Source organism: Anguilla anguilla, chromosome 3 (genome assembly GCF_013347855.1).
Source record: "Anguilla anguilla isolate fAngAng1 chromosome 3, fAngAng1.pri, whole genome shotgun sequence".
NCBI classification, from domain to species: Eukaryota; Metazoa; Chordata; class Actinopteri; order Anguilliformes; family Anguillidae; genus Anguilla; species Anguilla anguilla.
In genome coordinates, this window is record NC_049203.1 from 41,308,450 (window position 1) to 41,332,428 (window position 23,979).

Sequence of the window (23,979 nt, forward strand, 5' to 3'; positions counted from 1 at the left end):
GTGATTGCCCTCTGGCAGCTGCACCATTTTCCTAGTCCACCAGCTTAGTAACAGCACAGCTTGGGGAGAAAAATTGGGAAGAAAAACTATGGAATAAAACATTGAAATAAGGCTACAAAGTGAAGAGACTCCATGCTGGTTTTGACCACAGGACTATAACAGAAATTGATATCATTCCATTACCCCACTTCAACTCCATGTTGACTCTCTTGGTTGAATTGTAACTGAAATTGACAGTGTTCCATTCCACCACTGTGATGCCATGTTGGATCTAATGGCAAGAATATAATTGACTTTGACATCATTTCATTCACCCTCTGTAACTCCATGTTGTCTCTAATTACATGTTTTATATCCTTCTCTGAGCTACTAAGCATCGATTTGCCCTTTCTGCTCACACCAACAGTGCAAGCTCTATTCTCCCTCCATCTCTGATAGTGAGCTTTAGGATTAGCATGTAAAGTGAGGTCCATACAAAAAGGCTGTGATCATTCAATGCTAATGGGTTATTCTACAGCAGCAAAGTCTGTTACTGATTCTATGGAAGCACAACTGATTGACACCTGGAAAAACAGGTCATTTTAGTTCCTGACAGATCTATGATTCATTCGCTCATTTAAACAAGGGCTGGAATGAAGACCTGGAACCAAACCAGTTTACCAGCGTGTTACAAACCACTTCACAAGGCCCATATGAGACGCGCAATTTGAAACATCTGGAATAAAAATTTGTTTCATTTGTTTAAAATGTCCATATGTGCAGTAGCATATTTATCTGAATCTGTCACTGTCAATGTGCTGTCAAAGCCCTCTCTTCTGTTGCTGTGATTAAAATTATCATGAGCACAGGACATTAAAAACAAGATGCATTTACTGCTTTTCTTCATATGACCACCTGAAGTTCTGTTCCAAACACAGGACCTCCAGAAATGGTAAAATGCAAACAAATCACAAGCAATGCTTACCTGACACGAAGGCTACCTTCTCTTTCAGAACAGGTAGGACATCAGAAGCCTTAATCCCCTCATTTCGGAAAGAACCTGACAAGGAAAAATGAAGAGAACATGAGTCTCTCATGATGAGTCTTTCTTTATGTCCGACCCCATTACCAAATCGAAAAACTAAGACAAAATCAAAAAGGACTGGAGATATCACAGAATTAAAACAACAGGTTTCACACAGTTATGGTATATCTTATAGGCTTCCCTATTCTGAATATTTTCAGAGACTAATTTTCAGAGACCACAAAGGTTGCTGTTTAATTAATGAACAAAACAGTTACATCAATTTTTAGAATCACCAGGGCAGATTTTTGAGCGCCAGTCAACAGACTGTACACCCACCAGAAACAGCAGTATTCTTTGAGCCGGTGCGTGTGTCACATGCTGTAGACTGCATCTGTATTCAAAACAACACCTGGCCGTTTTTCTCTCACTATCTCTCTGGATCACCACTGCAGTGTAAAAATGCAGAATAGCAATCGTGAGTTAGAACAGGGACAGAAAGTACTGTGTATGGGGAAGTATCCTATAAAAAAACAGTCCTTTAGAATCTTATTTGGTTGTCTAATTTTTATATATAGTATGATGTTGCTTTATTCTATGGACTGCATTACATTCTAGTGTTCACCAGGGTGCCAGACATAGTTTACGCATTACATATTAATATTTCCAGTGAGTTCAGCACCTCACTTAAAGGGTATAAGAGAAGTGTCCAACCTAGGACTGCAGCCAGCAACTTTTTGGCTGAAAATCCGACTCTCTCTCCATGATATAAAACTGCCGCGTTGTTGCGGTGACAGAATTTGGCAGGACTAAATTCTACTATGTATTGCAGTACAGCAGTACAACAAAGAAAACATTTCAAAACTGTTTCAATAAAAAAAATTTTGTTAAAGAGGAAAGTGTACACAAAATGAAGAAGTGCGCAATTATAAGTATTTGCAAGGGTCTATTTCCACAGACAGACACAATTTATCACCATAGCTGTTTAAAAAATATCAGCATAAGACAGGCTAGGCAAGATGGATATTATGAAATAATCTCTCTCTCTATTCTCTCTCTCTCTCCCTCTGCCCCCCCCCCCCCCCCCACCCCCAGCTATGGCACTGTCCAGTCCTGTAAAACAGACCACAGGTACCATATAACATTTTTCATGCACTGATAGTCCATGGCTCACTTCCTCTGTCAATTTGGAGAACACAGGATGCTCAGCTAGGATGCTCTTGAAATGACATATCAGCTATTTTTCTATTGTCATTCCAGACATACGGTATCCATAATTTATTTTAATTAGTTCAGTATTCCAGTGGAACATTGCACAGGATAATGTTAACCTAGATCCAAACCTGCTACTATCTGGATGCAAATCCAGCTGCTTAAAACCACTCAACTCTCCCACAGAGGGCTGGAAATATTTATTTCACTAGATCGGCCAAAAACAATTTCTATCCATTCTCTCTCTCTCTATCAATTTAAAAAACATTTTTATTTCAAACTTTCCTAGAAGGCTAAACTGAAACTTCAACAAAAAACTGGAAGATTTGCAAGAAGCTCAGAAAAGTTCAGCAAAAGGGCAATGTATACATGTGTCTCATAAGGTTAGTTTACGATTTGCATAGGTGGACATTTCAAATCATACTAACCTGAGTTTATCTTTGATAATGCAAAAATGAAAAAAAGAAAATAAATGAAATTCGGCTCACTTTTATGAAAACACATTTTGTAAGAACTGTCAGAGATAGTGACTGTAGAATCCCCAAGCTTTTATCAAATCACGTAACACACACTATGTGCATGCATGTGTGCATGTTTCTTTGACATATTTGTTTCTTAATTTCACTCTGTACTCCACAATTTTAGATCGGTAATCAAACAATTCACATACAAATTCGCTAGAATCTATCATTAGAGACAGGTCTTGAAAATAACCTATCTTAAGGGATAGCCAGCATGGTTTTCTCAAGAGATAGGTCATGCCAGACATTTTTATTCTTTGAAGAAGCTATCAAGCGTTTTGACTGTAACAAGGCTTATGATATTATATATTTGCGATTTCCATAAGGCATTTGATAAGGTACCACATGAGAGACTTATTAGCAAAATGAAGAGTAGGAATTACAGGATGTATTTCAAAGTGGATTCAGAACTGGCAACAGGGTCGAACACAATGAGAAGTAGTAGAACGGATCTTATCTTATCTGACTACTGTGGGAAGTGGAGTCCTACAAGGATCAGTGCTGGGACCACTGCTCTTCCTCATTTATATCAATGACCTTGACAGGGACATTGAAAGTACATTAGGTAAACCTGTAGATAATACAAAACTGGGAAGTTCAGCTAACAGTTTGGAATCTAATAAAGTAATCCAGAAGATTTAAACAAAATCCAGAAGCGGGCAGAAAACTGGCAAATGAAATTCAATATAGCTAAAGTTCTACATGTGGGAAATAAAAACATAAGGCAAAATGACGTCGTCAGAGTATCAAAACTTGAATATGAGTACTTTGAGTATTGCGTGCAGTTCTGGGGACCTGTACATAGGCAGGGGCCATCCTGTTGGCTGTAGTGTAGGTGAGGGTCAGGACTTTGAACCTGATCCTGGCAGCGACCGGTAGCCTGTGGATAGCCACGTTTTGCTTTAGCAGCCCGTTTGGGATCATCGTCTTACTGTAGGTTGAAGCACTCCCCAATGAGTTTGGTGGCATTTGAATGAACTTGAGCAGATAAGGTGCTTCTCTACATTTCAGAATTCGTTCTGCTGTTGCTATCAACAGTTACATCAATGAAGACAAGTGAGCCAGTACCTGTGGCGGCCATAAACATAACCATAACACCCCCAACTACCATGTTTCACAGATGACAGTGGTGCTTTGGATCTTGGGGGCAGTTCCTTTTGGCCTCCATTATGGTAAGAATTCTTCAGTCATCATCTGTAGTGGTCTTCCTTGGCTTTCCAGGCGATTACTGAGCTCACCAGTGCTCTTTTTCCTCTTAATGATGTTCGAAACAGTTGATTTTGGTAAGCCTATGGTTTGGCCTCTCTTTCATCTGCACAGAGGAAGCTATTGAAAACACTCAAATAATCAGAAACACCTGTGAAGCCACCTGTCCCAAATATTACAGTGTCCTGAAATGGGGGGGAGGGGGCATAAAAATGCCGTAATTTGTATATGGTGAAACCAAATTGTATAAAAATACCCTTTAATAAAATGTCAGAATCTGTACTTTAACTACACATGAATTGTTTCATTACAAATCTAAAATTGTACAGAGCCATTTTTTTTTAAGTCTTTGTCTCAAACATTATGGCGCTCACTCTATATAGTGGGAAGCAGGTGTCAGGTCCTCACATATATCCGCTTGTTTTGGGAGTTCAGAGGAATTCATTAGAGAAGCAATCTGTTATTTGTGTAATCCCAGGGCAGACAGCTGGGGGACAAGAGACCAGGAGGACATTTTCATGAGCTTCATCTGACAGAGAGAGAGAGTGAGTGTAATCACACTGTGGTCACCAGCCCAACAGACCAAGACTCAAAGAAAGAGATTCCCACTCCCGTGTCTCTGCTACCAGTGCCATTGCACTCAAGCAGAGTAACCAAAATACCTCTGTGACCACTCCTGTTTAAGACTTCAATATTCTCAAATAGAGACCATTTGTATGTGTGTTTACCAAAACATGAGAGCCGGTCCTAATCTTTCCAAAATATGGTTTATCAATCTTAATGACCTACTCCAATTATACATCACAAATTTGAGAAAGACAATATATAAAATCTCAGACTGAGTAGGTAATCAAAATTCAACCAGTCTAAGCAACATATTGAACAACAGATCAGTACAACCGGCTCCAATTACAAATCACAAATTTATATTTTTGTCTCAAAAATTATATCACTTTCAGTCTTTTAAACACTATTGAGTTAAAGAAAATTCTTCATTTAAGGGAAATTTATTTTTACAAAAGATGCCACAGCAATTTTGGAAAATTCACACGTTAGCTTGAGGAAGTTCAAATAATGGTCAGGAGCATCAGGAGCATCCCAGCAGGAATGTAGTGCGGATGAAGCTGAGCCTTTTTGTTGAGTCTACAGTGAAAAACGTTTTTAATAACACTTCAGCATAAAAAAATGAATACAAGTAAGGTTTTAATTTAAGTTTACATCATGCAATGTTCTAACATAAATTAGCAGTTGTATAAAAAACAGCCAGGACTTCAATCAGTCACAAAAAACACTGAATGCTTGTTTGATTTAATTGGTATAGAAGCAGCTGGTCAAGGGTCAGGTTTAATTTTTAGACCATGAGCAGTACGTTTTTACACTACGAACAATGGGGCAAGTACATAAAATCTCAAACCAAGTAGGTAATTAAAATTCAACCAGTGTAAGCAATTAGATGAACAACAGATCAGTACCTACAGGGCATTGTGAATGATTCCCCAATAGCACCCTGTAGGTCGACAATGCCTTACAAGTCTATTGAAAAAAACTAGAAAACTAGCAATGGGTCTCAAATAGTTCCATAGTATTAAAATTGGCCATCTGGCTTCAGTGATGCACAGTATTTTTTCAGGATTTCATGATGCTCTAGAATTTAGTATTGCACAATATTTAAGGGATAGTCCACAACAAGGTGTTCAGCTATCAAGAAATAATGACTGACGCGGAGGCGAAAAACCCCCTATATGAAACAGTCATTATTTCTCAATAGCTGAACACCTCAGAGGTGTTTATCCTCCTTATTACACAAATAATTAGAGATCAATCAATAATTTGACACAAAATATTGATTTAAAGTAATTTTATAAAAATAAATATAAATATGAAACTAATTTTCCATTGTGTTCTCATAAATAATATAGGTTTTTTCGAGAGTATTAGCTAATAGGGTATTGGACTAAGATACAGGGTAAGCTAACACTAGTGACAGACTAGTACACAGAACCTCTGTATCGATAGCCAAAAGATTACTTTTTTTTCTCTGCCTCTGTAGCCGATTTCTGGCTGACTGTCACTCTCCTCACACATATACATTTCCTCCCCCACCTCTAGTAACATCGCTCACGATAGGTCAGTTTTTGTTTTGTTAATGTAAATCTTTTTATGACTGTACACATTTATATGACTGGGTTGTACGTAACATTAGCTAATTGAACATTTACTGTATAGCTAGCATGAGTCATACAGTAATAACTGTAATAATGATTATATTTACTAGGTAACACAAGCGCATAAGCGTAGATTAATTGATCAAATTGACCACTGTGGCACTTCTTCCTGCAGATTGATATAAAAGGAGTTCTAAGTTAGAGTAGTCCATTACCCACAGCAGTGGTCATTATACAGAAACACTTGACAGCAGTATGCCTGAAGTGGCCAACTGAGCATTCAACAAAGCCATTAATAAGTAATTTTAATCAATGGGAAGGGAGTACTATCTACCACTTCAAATTTTTTATAAAACCGGGGAAACATGTCTTAACATGGTCTGATTAGAAATATTATAACCTGATAAAGAAAGGGAAAAGAAATATATCACTACCAATTGCAGATTGATATGGGCTTTGAATACGTAACTAAATTTTCATTGGGTTCATGGGTCTCCACACTTTCTCTAAGAACAATGACAAGTGGTCTTGGATGAATTCAAGTCGCTAAGCTCTACTAAGATGCAGCTCAGGAATCTTACGGCTTCCAAAGCATTTGGTCACACCAACAGTTTAAATGTATCCTTCTGTACTCTGGAACCCTTAGAATCAGTGATGTGTCCAGTTTTTTGTGACTTTACCCTATGTCAGTGACTTGTCTTTGACAAGAACAATAGGTCAACTGAACAATCATGCATGCACCATGAGCACACATTTGAATTTTGTATTTTTCTTAAGTATAATAAAACACATTCTTAGTTAACAGTATCTTGAGTTCTGAATTGCATGCCTTCAGGTGAAAAAAATGTGCGTGAATAGCACATGTAGATGGGGGCAGCTGAATGGCTCATCCTGTTAAGTCACTGTTCAATGGACACTGCAATCTCAGGGATACACTGTTTTTAAATGCCTTTCATTTGGCAGGTTTTTGACACCTGGAACCATAGGTGATTCCAGTTCCCATCAAATCAATGACTCCAACTAAGCAATTAAAAGGCCTGAATTAATACCTGACCCACCTGGATCACTTGTAAACACATATCATGGTGTTTACTGTATACTACAGTAATGAGTTTTTAAGTTAGGTACTTACTGGTTTAAAGGTTATAATACATTTTTTGTGTGTATTAAAAAAATTTGATCACATGGAGATAATTTATTTATGTTTTTTTTTTCTTTTGCTAATCATTTACAGGCCTACTCTAAAAGGTTTCAGGTTAGACATCCAATGTATTTTACTACTTCTTTACTAAACTACCTCATAAGGAATACCTGAAATGCACTAAAACTCTACGCAGTGAATAAAAGGACAATGTAACACAACAACATTATGTAGTCAATTTCCTCAGCTTCTGCCTTCTAAAACACTTTCAGCAGAATGTGATCACCCAATGACTATGAATGTACTGTGGGACTGACCAAGCTGATTGTAATGTCACAGCACAATCCAAACCTTATGAAAAAAAAAAACTGCACAGGCCACCATGCTAGAGGTTCCCATAGCAACACATTCACACATGAAGTCCAGCACCTCCCCTCTCCTTGCAGCACTCCATTACAGTCGCATCAGCCTCTTTGTACAAAGGAATTCAGTCTTTTTTCAGTAGCTAAAAATTAATTCACTTCCCTCCTCAGACAAGAAAACAATTTTGCGGATGGCAGGAGATCATCTAACAAAAACAATTTCCATGATGGCTAAACCCCTCAGACAGAACCAGTTTGTATCCACTTCTAGTGTGTAGGATCAAGGATTCCAGGGTAGCCCCGTGTATATAAACGGCTTGGTTCCAGACTGCAGGGCTTCCCTGTTATTCATAATAAATCACAACACTAAGCCAAACTGCCCTTCATTGCTCTTTATTTTGAACTAAGAGAGAGTACAAGCCCACGATTCTCAAAACATGCCTTCAGCACCGTCAGTCGAATATTCTGAGTCAATCACAGCATCTACTCCTAATGCTGTTCTGCAATGCACCATGGGACAGATAATTCACTCACAGGGCTTGTTTCCATGGAAGCCTTCTTATTTTCCCTTAGTAAGATTTAGGAAGGCAAGCTAGGAGGATTCATTCAAGAATGTTTTCAATAAAAGCAGAACATATGAGATTTAGATATCCACATTTCTCAAGGGTGGCTTTAGTACAAAAGAAATGTCATGGCTAAGAGAAAATTATTCCTTGGAAGTCGAGAAAAGCCATTATTTTGACTCACTGGATGGCTGAATTTGCAGCACCTCAGAGTACACAGGCAGGTTTTGAGCTTGTGGGCTTCACTTGAACCACTTCCTTTTTTCATTTCTTAAAGCCAGGCTCTACAACAGATTTGGTGTTACAATTCAACCAACCAAGCTTGCATGACATGACATAATTGAACACAGAAGTAACCATTGCAACATTATCCTTTTTCATTTACAGTATGTAGTAAGAAAGCGATGGCATACACATTTTGCAGATATAAAAATTATTTAAACAAAACAATAGTATTTCCCTGAAATTTTCAGTTCAGCTAACTGCAATTTGCCTATTTATTTCTCTTAGGTCCTCTGCAAAAATCACACAAAATGTAGTCTTAGAAAATCACACAGCAGGGAAAAGCACATTACATTATCACAGTGAAAATGGCTTAATTAATCCAGGACAACAGGTACACATGCCACAAGACATGCACACTGCACTTGTGCAAAGCAGGTAGAAAGTAGTCTCTGTTACAGACTTGAGCTTCCATCTCCTTGATCCGTTGAACACTTGTATCTATCATATGATGTCACAGATAATCTTTCCCACTCTCTCAACTCCCAGTTTGAAATTCCCTCAAGCCACCATTATAGACTGTGCAAGAACCTGTTGTATATTCAAAAATTCTTTGTCCCTATGACAGTGCATCTTCTGTACTCAGATACTCAGTGTCTTTCATTTTTTTGTCTTAATCAGTCCTCTGTTAATCTTAAAGTTAACAACATGAACCCAAAGTGGATCATTGTACATTGTTGTAATATAGCCTAATTCACAGATTAATTATGCATTTTTATTTATATTTGGAAAATATGTTCTCCAGGTAAGGCCAAAGACAAATTACACAGAAGTGGGCAATAAAGTCTAATCTAATATAATGCAGTCAAATATAATCTCTAGCTCAACATCTGTATATTTTACCCATTAGCTGAATCAGAGGAATATTCAGCTAATGGGTGTTGCAATAACAAACAAACAAAAAATCTAGGGCATACTCAAGAGAACCAAAATGTTACTTTTGTGTAAATTATTCTATTTTCAATTATTCTGTTTTAAACAGCGTTATCAGGAACAAATTGAATCCTGTATTGATTCAATAAGGAATGCAACATTTTATTTTGTCAGTACAGTTTTATTATAAACTTAACAGGATGGTTTCGCAGCCCTACCATGCTGTATTTGTTTGAGCCAGAGTCAGATTCCAAAGTTGAAGGCATGGAGGAGAAACAGGAATAAAATATCCTCTAAATCAATCATGCATTTGTTACAATGTGGCTGATCGTTTAATCTGTGAACCTCGACAGGAAAATACAGTATATGTTGCAGTGTTCATGCAAATTGGTAGTAGATTGGCTGCTTTGAATGAACTATGTCAGATCTGGAGCCAAATCTAACTTCCTCTTTTTGTTCAGTGATTTTTTCCTTTTAGAAAATGTGATAAAATGTCATGTTTTACAGATTTCATATGTTACCATCTTTTTTGGGACACATTAAACAACGCAAGGGACCAAGTATTTAATCAAACTTGAAATTAAGCAGGGGCCTTTAATATGGAAAGGGGACTGAAGTGAATATAGAATGAAATTAACAAGCCTTACTGTGGCCAATTGCATACTTTAACTTGGTCCCCCCCCCGACAGTACACCCACTGAACATTGCCTGAGGAGTGTTGCATAGCATAGAGAACCATTCAGGGAGATCCTTCTGTTCACTAGATGGACCATTCAATAGTGCCTATTCTCCTGTTATTTGTTCATCCAAATTTCAGTTTTTTTTTTCAGTTCTATTCACATTAGGGTAGATTTGTCCATCAGGCTGATAGCAAAAAGACAGAAGCTTGAAATGGGATGGTATAGGGAACGTAAATCCAGATTTTGCCATTGTGCAATCCACTTTGCCAGCATGAAAGATAGTGATGATACATGGACTACATTGACTACATGGCTCTTGTTCATTATTGTCCACAACACCACTCAAGAGTCTGTACTGATATGGATATTAACTTATATAGTTAACTTATAACTATTTAAACATAGACAAATCACATTTATCACATTCATAGAGTATATACAGTAATGCTTCTCACATATATACATACTTAATTGCTTAAAGTGTGGTCATTGAAATGAAAATATTTGTTGAAAATGAAGGGTTCAGAGCAAATGTGAATAATACAAAACCTGCATTATACTGGAACAGGTGAAAATACAAAATTATGCTGTAACTTCAACAAATTTTTCAACATCCTTCATTTACCAATACACCAGCAGTGGCAAAAACCAGCATACACAGTAGGTCCCCAGAACAGAGTTTGAAAACAACAGATTTAAATACATCAGGTCAGGAAATTACCTATAGAAAGAAACAGACAATTTAATCAAAATACAAAATATGATTGTAAGGTAAAAGTTGGGCTCAGCATAATCTACATTCTTGAAACCGAGGGGTGGGCAAGTCCATTTCAGGAGCAATGCAAGTTTTCATTTCCATATTACCCTTCAAAGTTGGCTCATTTTCAGTGCATACAAAATGTATACATTATTGCAGACAAATGTATTTTCACTGTAATGTAATGCATTTTGCTTCCAACATATAGGATGGGGGCATTTCATAAAAAAATAAATGGCTCTGTCTAATTTCAAAGGAAATTATATGCAAATGGAAAGCCATACAAATTAAAGGCTACATTACAGCCAGCAGAATTAATTCAGTAAAGACTGGAGAACTCACTCCCTTGACAGCACAAAAGACGCACTCACCTCCAGGACCAGGACCTACACAAGTGAAAACATCCAACACTCAGATTGGAGGAGTAGAAAGAACGAAAGCTGGTGGGTGGGAGGGAGTTTGAGTCGGCCATTGAAAAATAGGTGAATGCAGTGGTATCGAATGAACGCAAGAGACAAATGATTGGTGCCAACTGTACATGTCTCTACAGATCCAAATGGCGTACAAACAATGAGCACCCAATTCTAAAAGACACAGAGAGTATTTTGAGCAGAATGAGACTACAGGGATGTTGTGTACTGTCATGCAGGCTGGAGGAGATATTATCGGTTTCCTCTGGGATTGGACCTGATGGTAGCCTAATTCCTAAGGCAGCTCAGTATTCCCTGCAGTCTCAGATCCATGCTGCAGAACAGAGTGAGTCTGTGGGTTTTGGATAGGGTCTTGATAAGGCTTCTATTTGGATTGCTCCTTGGAGCATGAAGAGAGACTCAAAACAAAGAGCAAAATTCCATGTATAAATGAATATTTCAGGGCTAGACATAATTTATGGTAGATTATAAAATAAGTCAAACCTGTGACGTCCAATCTGATGACATGGTGACAAGCTCACATTCAATTCTTCATTGTGTAGTTAGGTACAAAGAAAAACCTTTTGCCTTTGGCTTGGTGCAACAAACTGTTTAATGATATACCAAGTCTGATCAGTGGAACACATCTTCAAAGTGCCATGGTGCTGCCGGAACTGATAATGTGACTCAGTGTGTCACACTTCGACACCACACCCCTTCATAGACATCTGATTTTAGCACAACATGTAATTCACTTGATTTATTTAAATCATGGCTGTGTTATATTTCAATAATGAAATCTTAAAGAGTAGTTTCACCCATAATCAACTTTTTATATGTTATCCTTGGTTCTCATTTTATTATATATGTTTTGCAATTATAAGAATTATGCCAGATAAAACAAACATAAATACCATTTTATTTTTCTGTTCACCATACTGAAACCACATAATGATGATGATGATGATGATGATGATGATGTCATTGTGAGCATGTAATATGTCAAGGGCAACTATGTACACATACCACAATACATCACATTGTAACTAATTCAAAACTAATTCATAAAAAAGGATGTCAACAGTGTCGGGGAGGCGAGGATTAAATGTTTTTTAAAATGCCAGTTTTAACCGCTATCACGTGAGTTAAATGTTGGCACTCGCTGAATACAGAACACAAGAAGCATCAACAGTTAAAAAACCCTCACTTATCCAGAACGTAAAATGGATTTATTTGATTTCATATGGTAATTATTATCAAAAATATCAATTATCAATTAAATTGCCAAATTCACTGATAGGCTGAATACCTGTTAGATCAACCTTTATCAAAATGTACAACTCAGTACCAGAATAAAATGATGACATTTTTACAAGTAATCAACATCTAATCTAAAAGACAAAGTTTTGACAACCTCAAACAATGAACGTCACAGAAATAGAAGTTATAGTCACAAAATAAATGAATGAAAGAAGATACCAAACCACAGCCTGTCCCTCCCAAGTTAATCCCAAACTGTGCCAAGACCAAAGTTAAACAAATCAACAGACAACAGAATACTCCAAAAAGCCAGGGATGAAATGTAGAACACCAGACCTAAATGCAGGACTCAGATGCCAACTTCCAACTAACTAAAACAAGACCAGGTCAAAACCTAGTATATGGCTGGCCCTAACACACTTCATCCGGCCGACCAATGGTATAACTTCATCACTCACTCAGTCACAGACATTCACGTTTGTAGGGCTGGCCCCGCTGTTGTGGTCCAGCCAAAAACTGAAAGAGAGACCCACACTTTACCTAGATGAAAGAGGAGGGGCACCCCCTGTTCTCCTGGTCTATTCATACTTAATTAATGAATGGGGAGGATCCAAGGAGTACTGATTTTTTCCATTTTATTATACAGAGCATGGCAGCACTCAGTGTATGTTTGTGTTGGTCAGCTCTCCCATGTAAAACAGCAATTTTTGAACCTCGATATCTCCACTGTTTTTGAAAACCAGTCTGAATACCATTTCGCAGGTGGACAACATGTTAAGGAATGGAATCTTAATAGTATGAAGTATGCCAGCATGAAGTTTCCCATGCCACCCCTGTTTAAACACATGCATTCACACATTTACACCTCTAATGACTAACCCCACTCCACCGACCTTAGTTCCAGCTTTCTGTCTTATCTGTAGGCCATGCTGGCCAAACCCTTTGAAGTGTCCTAGGGCCTGAAACAGACTGATGAATTAGAGGTCCCACTACAGCTTCCAAATGATGCAATTACATGTTGTTGTTTTTTTTCTTTATTTTTTTATTAAAAGAAAGTTTCTGGTATAAAAATCTGACATCAATTTTATCAAATAGTTTATAATACTCATTGTGTTTTCTAAAAGGAATTCATGCAAAAAATACTGGAGGTCAGGTTCTATTTAGACCAAAGCCTTTTAAGCTTCAAGAAAATTAAAATAGCTCATATCCAGATCTCATCACCTTAAAATAGATTCTGATCACAAACAGAATTGCCATGGAAATGTCAGCACATAAAACATTCTGAACTGAGATGATAAATGTTTTCCAGTACAGAGGGAAGCTTAGAGCCAATGGTAAACAGACTGCATTTATATAGCGCTTTTATCCAAAGCGCTTTACAACTGATGCCTCTCATTCACCAGAGCAGTTAGGGGTTAGGTGTCCTGCTCAGGGACACTTTGACATGCCCAGGGTGGGGATACAGCTAATAAAAACATGCCACTACATAACCAGTGCAGATCACAAGATTAAAACTGTTCAAAAATGATTTTAAAAAATAAGGATTGCTATTTTTTTCCATAATGACTGTATGCTTCTTTAATCACTGCACAGGTTAACACATGACCCAATCTGTTTCACCACATTGAGGCCAATGGGCCACCTGTACAGAGCACCAGCAATAATGTCACCGAAGTGCCAATCTCCCTCACTCATTATCAGGTCTCAGAGTATAAGAAGAGGGGTGGTAGACCAACTGCAGAAACCTGAGCTTTTCCAAGGGGAATCAGACCTTCTGGAGCTTAATGGTTGAGAAAAATGTCTCCTCACATCCATTTAGAGATTGTTATTTTCAGTTACTTCAAAGATCGAGGGTTCGTATAATGTGCTCGATTATAAATTTCCTCGCATGGGAAAGAATATTTTTAGATTTTTTTTTCCTGGACAAGCAGCACCACCGGTAACATGCATAACAAGGTAAATCAATACCAAAGTTTTTCCATCGTAATAAAGTCTCAAGGCTTAGTTTATTGTGTCAGCAAACAATCAGCGTCAGATATGATGTCGCACAAATGGTGCATGCCCACAAATCCAACATACAACGCCTTGGCTGATTACTCAATTCTGATTCTGGGACATGTGTATTATTTTTCCATATACGGCCTACTATGGAGTAGTACCTTCAAAAGTTCAATCACCGTTCTAAATGAATGCACATCAGTCTGACTCAATAAATAAAGTGAAAATTTGCAAGAGCAAGCAAGCCAACAGTTAAAATATCATACTTGCAACAGTGTCAGCTTGATGTCCATTAGTGACTGTATAATGAGCAGCTAGTCTAGTTACAACTTGACTATGTTTGTTTATTCTCTGTTTTGAATATAAATCAGCAGTTGGCTAGCTAGGCTAGCTAGCAATCCATGGAAAAAACAATGCTGTGAAATTATTTTGACTTAAAACCAAACTGAATTTTGATATTAGATCTGGTTGAAGTACTAGACAGAGGCAATCGTAGCTAAGTGGTAGGCAACAGGGTATGGGATATTTGTTGGAATACTGAAAGGCATAATATACAGGAGTTTTTAGCCTTGGTGTGGTTCTGTGTTTACAATCAAAGAAGTCTCCTCATTCGTCTTCAACCCTGCCCACTCACCCTGAGTACCCCACATAACGTAGCTAGCTGGATAGCTTGAGGTATCGTTAGTACCGTGAAATAAGTGACACCTCACCCCTGCCCACACAGGAAATGCCCAGAAACGTCCCACACACATTTTACAATAACAGGTAAATTGATTCGATTTTGCATGAATTTATTTGCATGAATTTGGCGAAAGTGCGTAAAGACAGATATTTCCAGTGCATCATAGATATGCCTTAGTATGATTATTTTATAATATTTTCAAGGTAAAAATCCTGAAGTATGCCTTTACAACGTTTCCTTTTAAATGGAAATTTTGAAAAGCATGTTTTCATTACAATTGATGGAGGTTGTAAATTTGCCTTGGGCAATTTCCCTCAGCGCAGGGCATTCAAACTGTGTAATGCTCAGCCACTCTGACATTTCCTGCTTCCACAATAGCTCACCAACAAAAAGCATGATTGCAATCAAAACATGCATTTGAACATACATATTTGCTCTATTCAGTTCAGATTAGATGAAGAAATATCCTCTATTTTAATATGCTTCTTCTTTTTTACATAGGCTGCTGTATGATGAAGTAATAAATGGAGCCATGGTCCAACACATAGCTGTACATGCATGGCCTTTATATATAATAAAAAAGATTGAGTAGACCTGTATCCAGTTGAGATTAACTTCTTGCCTCACCAGCCACTATGGCTAGTGGTTTCCCAAAGTCATTAGCCACTCAGAATTTTCACCAGACAAAATACCCCCTCACAAAAAAAGTAATTAATATAGCCTAGGTAATTGGACAATGTATCTTTTGGGCATAACATTTTATTTGAACAGAAACCCTTACAGCTACCAACCTGAATAAACTGTGTGTCTGTGTGTGTGTGTGTGCATGTGTGAGTGAGTGGGAAAATCTAAAAAAATCTAAAAAGCTACATATCTTTAACAAAACATGTGCTTCAGGATTGTTCAGATGACAAAATTTGCATTGCAGATCTTTGCCATGAATATTTTCCAAGTGTTAGTGGGGAGAAAAAGGAACCTACATGTATCCACAATTTTAAAAAATGTTGATTAGAACATGCGCAGTTTTGCATTGTAAATTAAAATTACTTTATTACTTGCCTACAGCTGAGGAGAACTGGCTACATCTGATAGTATTGAGCATGATGTGACATTCGGTGAAACCCAGCAACATTTAGTTGGAAAGTGAGTTTTCTAGCCTGCTTTGACATCGCCAGGCTATATCTGGGTAAAACCTGAGCTACATTGAGCTAACCTAGTCCATTTATGTCAAAACATTTCTCAACCTAGACTTCCACCCCTCTAGACATCTAGATTTCATTGAGATTCAAGCTTGTGCTCATGGAGAAACTAAAGCGACTTTGAAATCATGGACGTACACCCGTCCAAATCACAAAACTGTCAGAACTGGAGAACTGAGAATCCCACTGGTATGGAGTGTCAATAAACAAACACTTTAAAGTCACAATGAGTATAGGTGTAGGCTACACACATTGGTACAGTATATGCAGCACCATGTTCACGTTTGTTTGATTTCGGCTGGGTTCACCTTCTCCCACTGAGGAAGCGAGAGCGAGGAGTGAAGTAGATGGCCAATGTGATGAGCACACAGTGTGCACACAGTACTCATGGGAGTTGTAGTATCATATAGACTACAGGGCTAAAAGTATGTAGACACCTGACATCATATAGTGTGATATCACTACAAATTGACTTAATTATTTCAGATGCCTTTTGTAAACTACAATAATTCTTTTAATAGAAAATGCTACCGAAAGGTCATCCTCCAAAGTGACTAGCAAGAGCGAACAAGTTAGACGGCATTGCTGAATTCTGGCAGGTGTTAATGTCAAGCCCTGCAAATGAGTAATCGATCAATCCATTTCTTGTACCCATCCCATCCATTATATTCCTTCTTCCATCACCCCGTTTCCAAAGAGGTAAAGCCCGAAAAAGAACTACAGCTGAAAAATTGTAGGACATGTGCAAAGTCTTTCAGGCATAAATCTGTGAGGGAGGTCCGTCAGTATCAACTGATTCCAAAGTAACAGGACAGCAACTGTAACTTTTGCACAGTTGTGTTACCAGGCTCTGTCAGCTACAAGAAACTGGATCTTGGTGTTTCACTACAAACTGATGTTCACCATAGACCAAGTAATCAAAAAATACAGAAATGAAAGGGATGCTGGGTGACTCATTCAGTGAAGGAACCACGCTGTGGCTCATGGATCGAATCCCGAAGGTGCCAACACTGACCGCGGCAACACCTAGTAATTTGCATCACTTAGGGTACGGGAGGGTTCAGTCGGTCAGGAGTCCGCTTCTCGTTGCTCTCCCGTGGCCTGTGCTGGTCGATAGCATCCTTAAAGCTTCATATGAAAGGTGACTCAACTCTATGAAAGCTTGGCTGTGCGCTGCAGTTCGTAAAGAAGCAGGCTGGTGATACCATGTATTTCTCAGGAGAATGACTTAAACACTCTCAAAACAACAGTAGAGATTACACCTGAGAGCAGCTGCAAACAGTTCATTGGACATTCCAAATTGGAATGGGAATTGGACAGTGTGTTCAGTCCATGTTTGGGCACCTAAGTTAACTTTTATTTAAATATTGAAATGAGAAGAAGATTTTCCTGCATGCTCTCTGGAACAGGTTCCTATGGAATATTTATAGTAATGTCGGACTGTTGAGATAACTGCAGAGGAATAACTGGAGTTGAGAGAATTTCATGTTTGCTAAATTCAGAAAATAATAGAGAAATGTTTAGATAGGCCAAAAGAAAATAGGAAAAGCACAGAAACACATCCTGGGTTAGACACAACACAGCAGGTTATTTTCTACAACTCCTGTCCCAGACACACACCAGCATGTGCATGCACACAGAAATTCATGCATGCATACAAACACAAACACACACACACACACAAACTACAACACTACAACACACACAGGTAAGCACACAGACACATTAGCAGCGATGATGGTGAACATCAGTTAGTGTCTAGCACATGCAGTTTACAGGAGATATACTAACAAGCAATAGTAACACAACTGTGGTATTCAACCTCATTTTCTGTTATTATTTATGTACTATGCTATATCTCACTATCAGAAAACTGAGGGGAAAAATACAATTGTCACTTTTTAAAGACATTGTAAACATTGTTAAATTCTATAATAAGGAGTGACAATAAATAAAGTACAAAAAAAGACCTCCGGCATATAACATTTGTCAAAAGACTCACAGGAAAAGCAGTGTAATCATCCAACTACACAGTTCTGTGCATCCAAGGCAAGATGCACCGCAGGAAGAGGTGGAGTCTGACCATTTTATGTAAGACACTGCAGGCCAAATGGGTTCTGTTTCCATAGCAACATCCATGTTGCAACAGACCACTGATGAATGGTAATACCCAGAAGAAGGTGTTTAAAAAACTCAGACACAAATGCACACCCATATAAACATGCACTCAAATGTATTGGTATATAGGCTCTTAACTGTAGCCAATCATCTAATTTCTTTCTATGTGAGATCATATTATTTGGCTCTGCATTATTTATTTTTGGCTAAATAGTACCATTCAAAAATGCCAGGGGCATTGTATGTTGTGGAGAATATCACTGTATCTTAGCAAATAGGCTGCATTGTGCAGGGTCAGTCAGTTTGTCACAGACACACAGAATGTACATCTCTTTGGATCTCAAGACTAAGCATAACCCTCGCTGCATCCAAGCAATGCTCTGAGGCGAAATAGGATCATAATTCCATGAACACATATTACAAAAAATGAGAGGGAGGTTTTTCTCTTTCTCCCTGACATATTCATAGGGGGTCAGGGATGAGGGGCTTGTGGTCAACAGTAAACTGAAGTAGTACTGTAGTATTGAGAAATAGACTGCCTGTGAAAAAAATGACTGTAAAATGCATAAAAGCCCTTGTAGAAAGGACAGTAAAAGGAAACAGGAACAGATATATGAGTTTGTAGTCCACCAATGTGTGAATATATTCACCATAGGGGCAGAATGGTCTGAACCTGCACGAGTGTAGGGGTGGAGGGGGTGGGGGAGGGGGCGGGTGGTTTAGGTTCTATGACCAGCCGGAGCAGACAATGGCTGACACCAGTTTTTAATCCCCCGCAACCCTACAGAAAAGTGGCATGCCACTAATGCCAGCCAGAGAAATTCAAAAATCAATTTTCCTCGGGAACAGCTCTCCCACATTACCTTGCCCATCAATCACGCAACCTTGGCTCAGCGGTGCATGCAGCCGCGCCACTCTCCTCTGCTTCCATGGCAACAAAACGAGTCTCCTCCAATGTGGCAAAGCTGGGCAATTCAAGCTGTTTCTGTGAAGCATGGAATCCCTTCCTAACTGATTTGCATGCTGTTTAAGAGCAAAAGTTTTTTGTTTTTTTTGGGGGGGGGAGAAACGTTTGCCATGATACAATCATGTTTATCTAATTGTTTAATGCAAAGAAGGTTTTTAGGTAAAACCTTGAAGGAGGAGGTCAGGTGGGGAGTTAGAGGTTAGAGATTCTTAAACATACCAGAGCATGATATGATGTCACACTTCTGTAATTGACATGACAATGCAAGAGGTATTTATATTTTGCTCAAGTCTTTATTTGGACTGTTTCCCCCCTGCCATGTCAAAGGCTTTTCTCTTTAGAAAAATGGTGGGAAAATCCAAATATTTAACATAATGGAGTATAAATACTTTATTCAAAACATTTTTTAGGGATTTGGAGTTGATTATGAGGCAAAATATGCCAATACATTATATGTTCATAATATGCGGTGGTTATACTTCAATACTACAGTTCATACCAGCAATTTCTTCCTGAAAAAGTATTATCATAGATATCATAGAAATCATAGATTCAGAAGAAATCAGCCTAGGAAGTGAGCTTACATCATTCCCCTTAAAGCCCCTTGAACTTAAAGCACGGCAAGGCAATAACATTGTTTTGCACTCAACATGTTGAAAAGATGGCATCATATGATTACTGCATGACCAAAGAGTTGCAATCACGTGACCGCGGGTTTGTTCTCCCATATATCGTCTTACTACCAACAACCCCAAGTTAAAATAAATAGGATTTCTTTAAAAGCCACAACATATAAAAGCCACATTCGCATGGGAATAACAAAATACATTTCTGTAATGAAAGAAACATAGATAACAGGATTGCAGGGTCACAAAAATAAATAAAAAAACTAATTGCGGTATGCCTGCACTATGTGTAGCAACATTATTAGCTATAGTAGCCAAAAGTCTTCCATAGCCTGTGCAGTTACAATAATACATGCTAGCCTACGTACATTTCCCTGCCCTAATGACAAGAGATACCGTTTTTGTGGCGAAAAGCAACCCAAAAAAAAAATACTGGGCTAAATGACTATAACAAATGATGTTGGTCTTGCCAAGAAAGATTAAAGTGATGATAATTACTGGAACATTATAGTAAATATTTGCTACAATAGGTGACCTCAGTGATAATGGAAAAAAGGGTAATTATTAGGGTACATTTGGCATCTCCAGCGACCAAGGCTACATTTACACCGTAGGTCTTGATGCCCAGTTCCATTTTTTTGCCTATAGGCAATAGGCAATATGCTAATTTTTTTGACCACCCATTTATATCTATTTTTAAAAGTGACCCATATCTGCTACCTGCGTTAACAAGGTTTACACTTGAAACAACCCAAATGCATACAGGAGAGTTTTGTTATAGTTACCGAAACGAAAGAACACAACCATGCTGCCACAGCCATATTGCCATCTGCAACGGATACAAATCGAGACCAAAATAATAGTTGATTCAAGGTCTTGGTTTTCGAAGCATCTTCGGCCAACAATGAACATCCCATGTATTTGGACTATACCTACTCTTCGCCCCACAGCCTTAAAAAGCACTTAACCACAGTATTTGTCCACTGGCCTGAGCCTTCATCCTCCATTTAATTTCTCTAAAAATTTCATGTTGAAGACAGAAAACGTTGAGCTACGGAAGAGGATTAGGGTCACATGTGAAATTTTTTTTTTGAGTTCTGACTTTAAAGTCAGAATTCTGAGATTAAAGTCAGAATTCTGAGAATAGTCAGAATTCTGACTTTAAAGACAGAATTCTGAGATTAAAGTCAGAATTCTGAGAATAAAGTCAGAAAAAAAAAAAAAATTGCACGTGGCCCTAATCCTCTTCCGTATTGAGCTGTCTTGGGGTACGTTTACACTGCCGAGTAAAAGTGCCCCAATTTGAATCACATGTATTTTTTTTAGTACATGCATTCTTCGCTGGTAACTATTAAGAGAAGTGAAGACCTACAGTACAAACGTAGCCTTAGTTGATGTCAGAAAATAAGACAGTAAGATATCATTAGCAAAGAGGGACAGCCGGTGTAAATGCGTACTATAGGATTATGTGCACTAATTCAAACGGCAACAGTGATCCGTTGACCATAATCATTTTTTTTTTGAACCAGCAAGAACAACTGGTTCAAATCTGACACCCTTTTAAGCAACTTTAGCCTATATATATATTTTTTTTTTTTTTCATTTTTCAGGAGTTACAAATACTCACATTTACCAGTACTGACTGACTTTAGTGATTAACCCAACATATCTTTATATTGCAGTATATTCCTTATTCATTGAGACATGCAGAGTACTAAACATTTAGTCATTTAGTGTGTCAGATTAATTTGCAACTACACTTCAGTTTGGCTATTCCTAATGGCTGCCCTCAATGGACTGCATACCTCTGCCAACACTATGCAATTGTCAAAATATGCCAGTTCCACTTGTCAGATATTCATCCATAGTTAATTTCTTCCATACCCTTCACATCAGAAGATGCACACAGTTGCATGACTGCATCTGCAATCGGGCATGAGATATGCCAGTTTAAATTTGAGCCACTGTTAAGCTTTTTAGCCTGTTATCACCGCACCATGTGGCCAATGAGCACTACATTTGTTAAATGGCTGGAAATTACGCCTCCAACACCCCCCATTTGTGTGATTGGGCCACTAATGTAGGGTTTGCCTCCTATGTCTGCTGATTGGCACACAAAGTTTTGTGGTGTAATCTGAATCCATCTTGAAGTTACATGCTTCATGAGAAGCAACAGCCACAGCCACATCCCTTTGCTCCTTACTTCTTTGAAGCTGTACCTTCAACAGTAAAACAGGACAGTAGCTTGCTTGATGGCACACAAACAAAATGGTTTCTTTAACAGTTCTACAGTATCTATGCTGCTGCTCTAAGCATTACAACACAATGTTACTCTATCCACTGAACCACATCAATTTTTTTAACCACTGCTGTCTTTAGTCAACAGCCTGAACACCCCCTTCAATCGCACCCCCTAGAAACAATCAGCCAATCGTGAAATCCTCGGCAGGTTGCTTCCATGTGTCTATGCAATAGGAAAACAGCACACATTTCCATGAATACAGGCTAGATGGGAGAGCCAATTATTAAACCATTTGTGCACAGCCAATCTATCTGGGAGTTGAGCAAAAGCTATCATCCAAAATAAATGCAGTCCGACAGTCTCTCCACCCCTGTAAATAGGCCTATATCAAATTATGGGGGAGGCATGACATTAAAGGAACTGTTTTGGAAAACATAATTTGTGCCCTCCAGTCTAAGTTTCATATTTTTAAATTTCTTTGATTATTGATGCTTCAAACATAAACTCCAATATTTGTGCTTGACATTATACATTAGTGCTCTACTGTAGTTTTTTACACTATGCGTCTGAAATGCAATCTCATAGAAATGCTGCTAGTCAGAAACCAGTAAATATCAGGATGGAGCACCCAAAAACTATATTTTTATATCATCCTGACACATAATGTACACTGGTCAAGGCCAGTGAGACCACAGGGGAGATCCCAATTACAAGGCAAGCTCAGGGTTGTCTTCCTTCACAATACAGGTTTAGTTCCCCTGTCCAACACCTGATGAAGACTTCTACTGCCACGTAAAATCATCAGGCGATTAATTTCTCCTTAATAAAATAAAAAATAAAAAAGCAATTGGCTGTTATGACCCTCCTTGCATCCTGTAATCAATGTTTAGCCTGTGCAGTTAAATTGTGGTGCTAAGTTGACGACAAAAAGACATCTGATGCTGTAAGCAATACATATCGAACATTCCATCTTGTAAACAGTTATCTACTTTGCAACACCTGCTGCCAAGGTGCCACATAAATATCTTTTTGACATTGTGATTGACAACAAAGAGGCTGTCTGCCATACCACCTGGAAGTGTGAGCAGGCTCATCTTGTCACTCAGTACAACTTCATTCTATCTTCTATTTCTATAAATATCACAAACAAAAATGCAGTATGTACACAGTCATCAAATGCAAAGTATTTGGTACAAAGTACTAAATATGACAACTTTAAGATTGTTCATTTTGGGTAGACCATATATAAAAAGGCTACAATTCCAAAACGGTTCACCCAATATGGATGTAAATACCCTTAAATTAAAGCTGACAGTCTGCACTTTAACCTCATTCATCTTGTTTCAAATTCAATGTGCTGGAGTACATCCATCCATCCATTCTCTATTCATAATTTTTGGTAAAAATCAATGCAAAAGATACAACTATCTGAAAACTATCCTCTACCATAAACACAGATGGGTGACAAAGGAAAAACCATCAGTGTCTTAGTAAATGATTGTCAAATCCATCCATACGCAGACGATACTATTGTATATTGTACTGCTGATTCTGCTCAGCTTGCCATTGAGAAACTGCAGCTTGCTTTTAATGCCCTTCAGGAGGCTCTTGTTAAGCTTAAGCTGGTTCTTCATGCAAGAAAAACAAAATTCATGTTGTTTACTAGAGCCAGAAGCACTGATTATGATAGTATATTTATATCCACTGCAAAT

General features: G+C 38.1%; 1 protein-coding gene across 2 annotated transcripts in view; it reads right to left on the reverse strand.

Annotated features, from left to right (window-relative positions):
* LOC118223676 (kalirin-like) overlaps positions 1 to 23,979 on the reverse strand; it is a 150,451-nt gene that overhangs the window by 106,547 nt on the left and 19,925 nt on the right. For both annotated transcript variants that reach the window (XM_035410526.1, XM_035410527.1), the window contains exon 2: positions 965 to 1,039. In XM_035410526.1, coding sequence (XP_035266417.1) covers positions 965 to 1,039 — 75 coding nt within the window. The remainder of the gene's footprint in view (positions 1 to 964; positions 1,040 to 23,979) is intronic.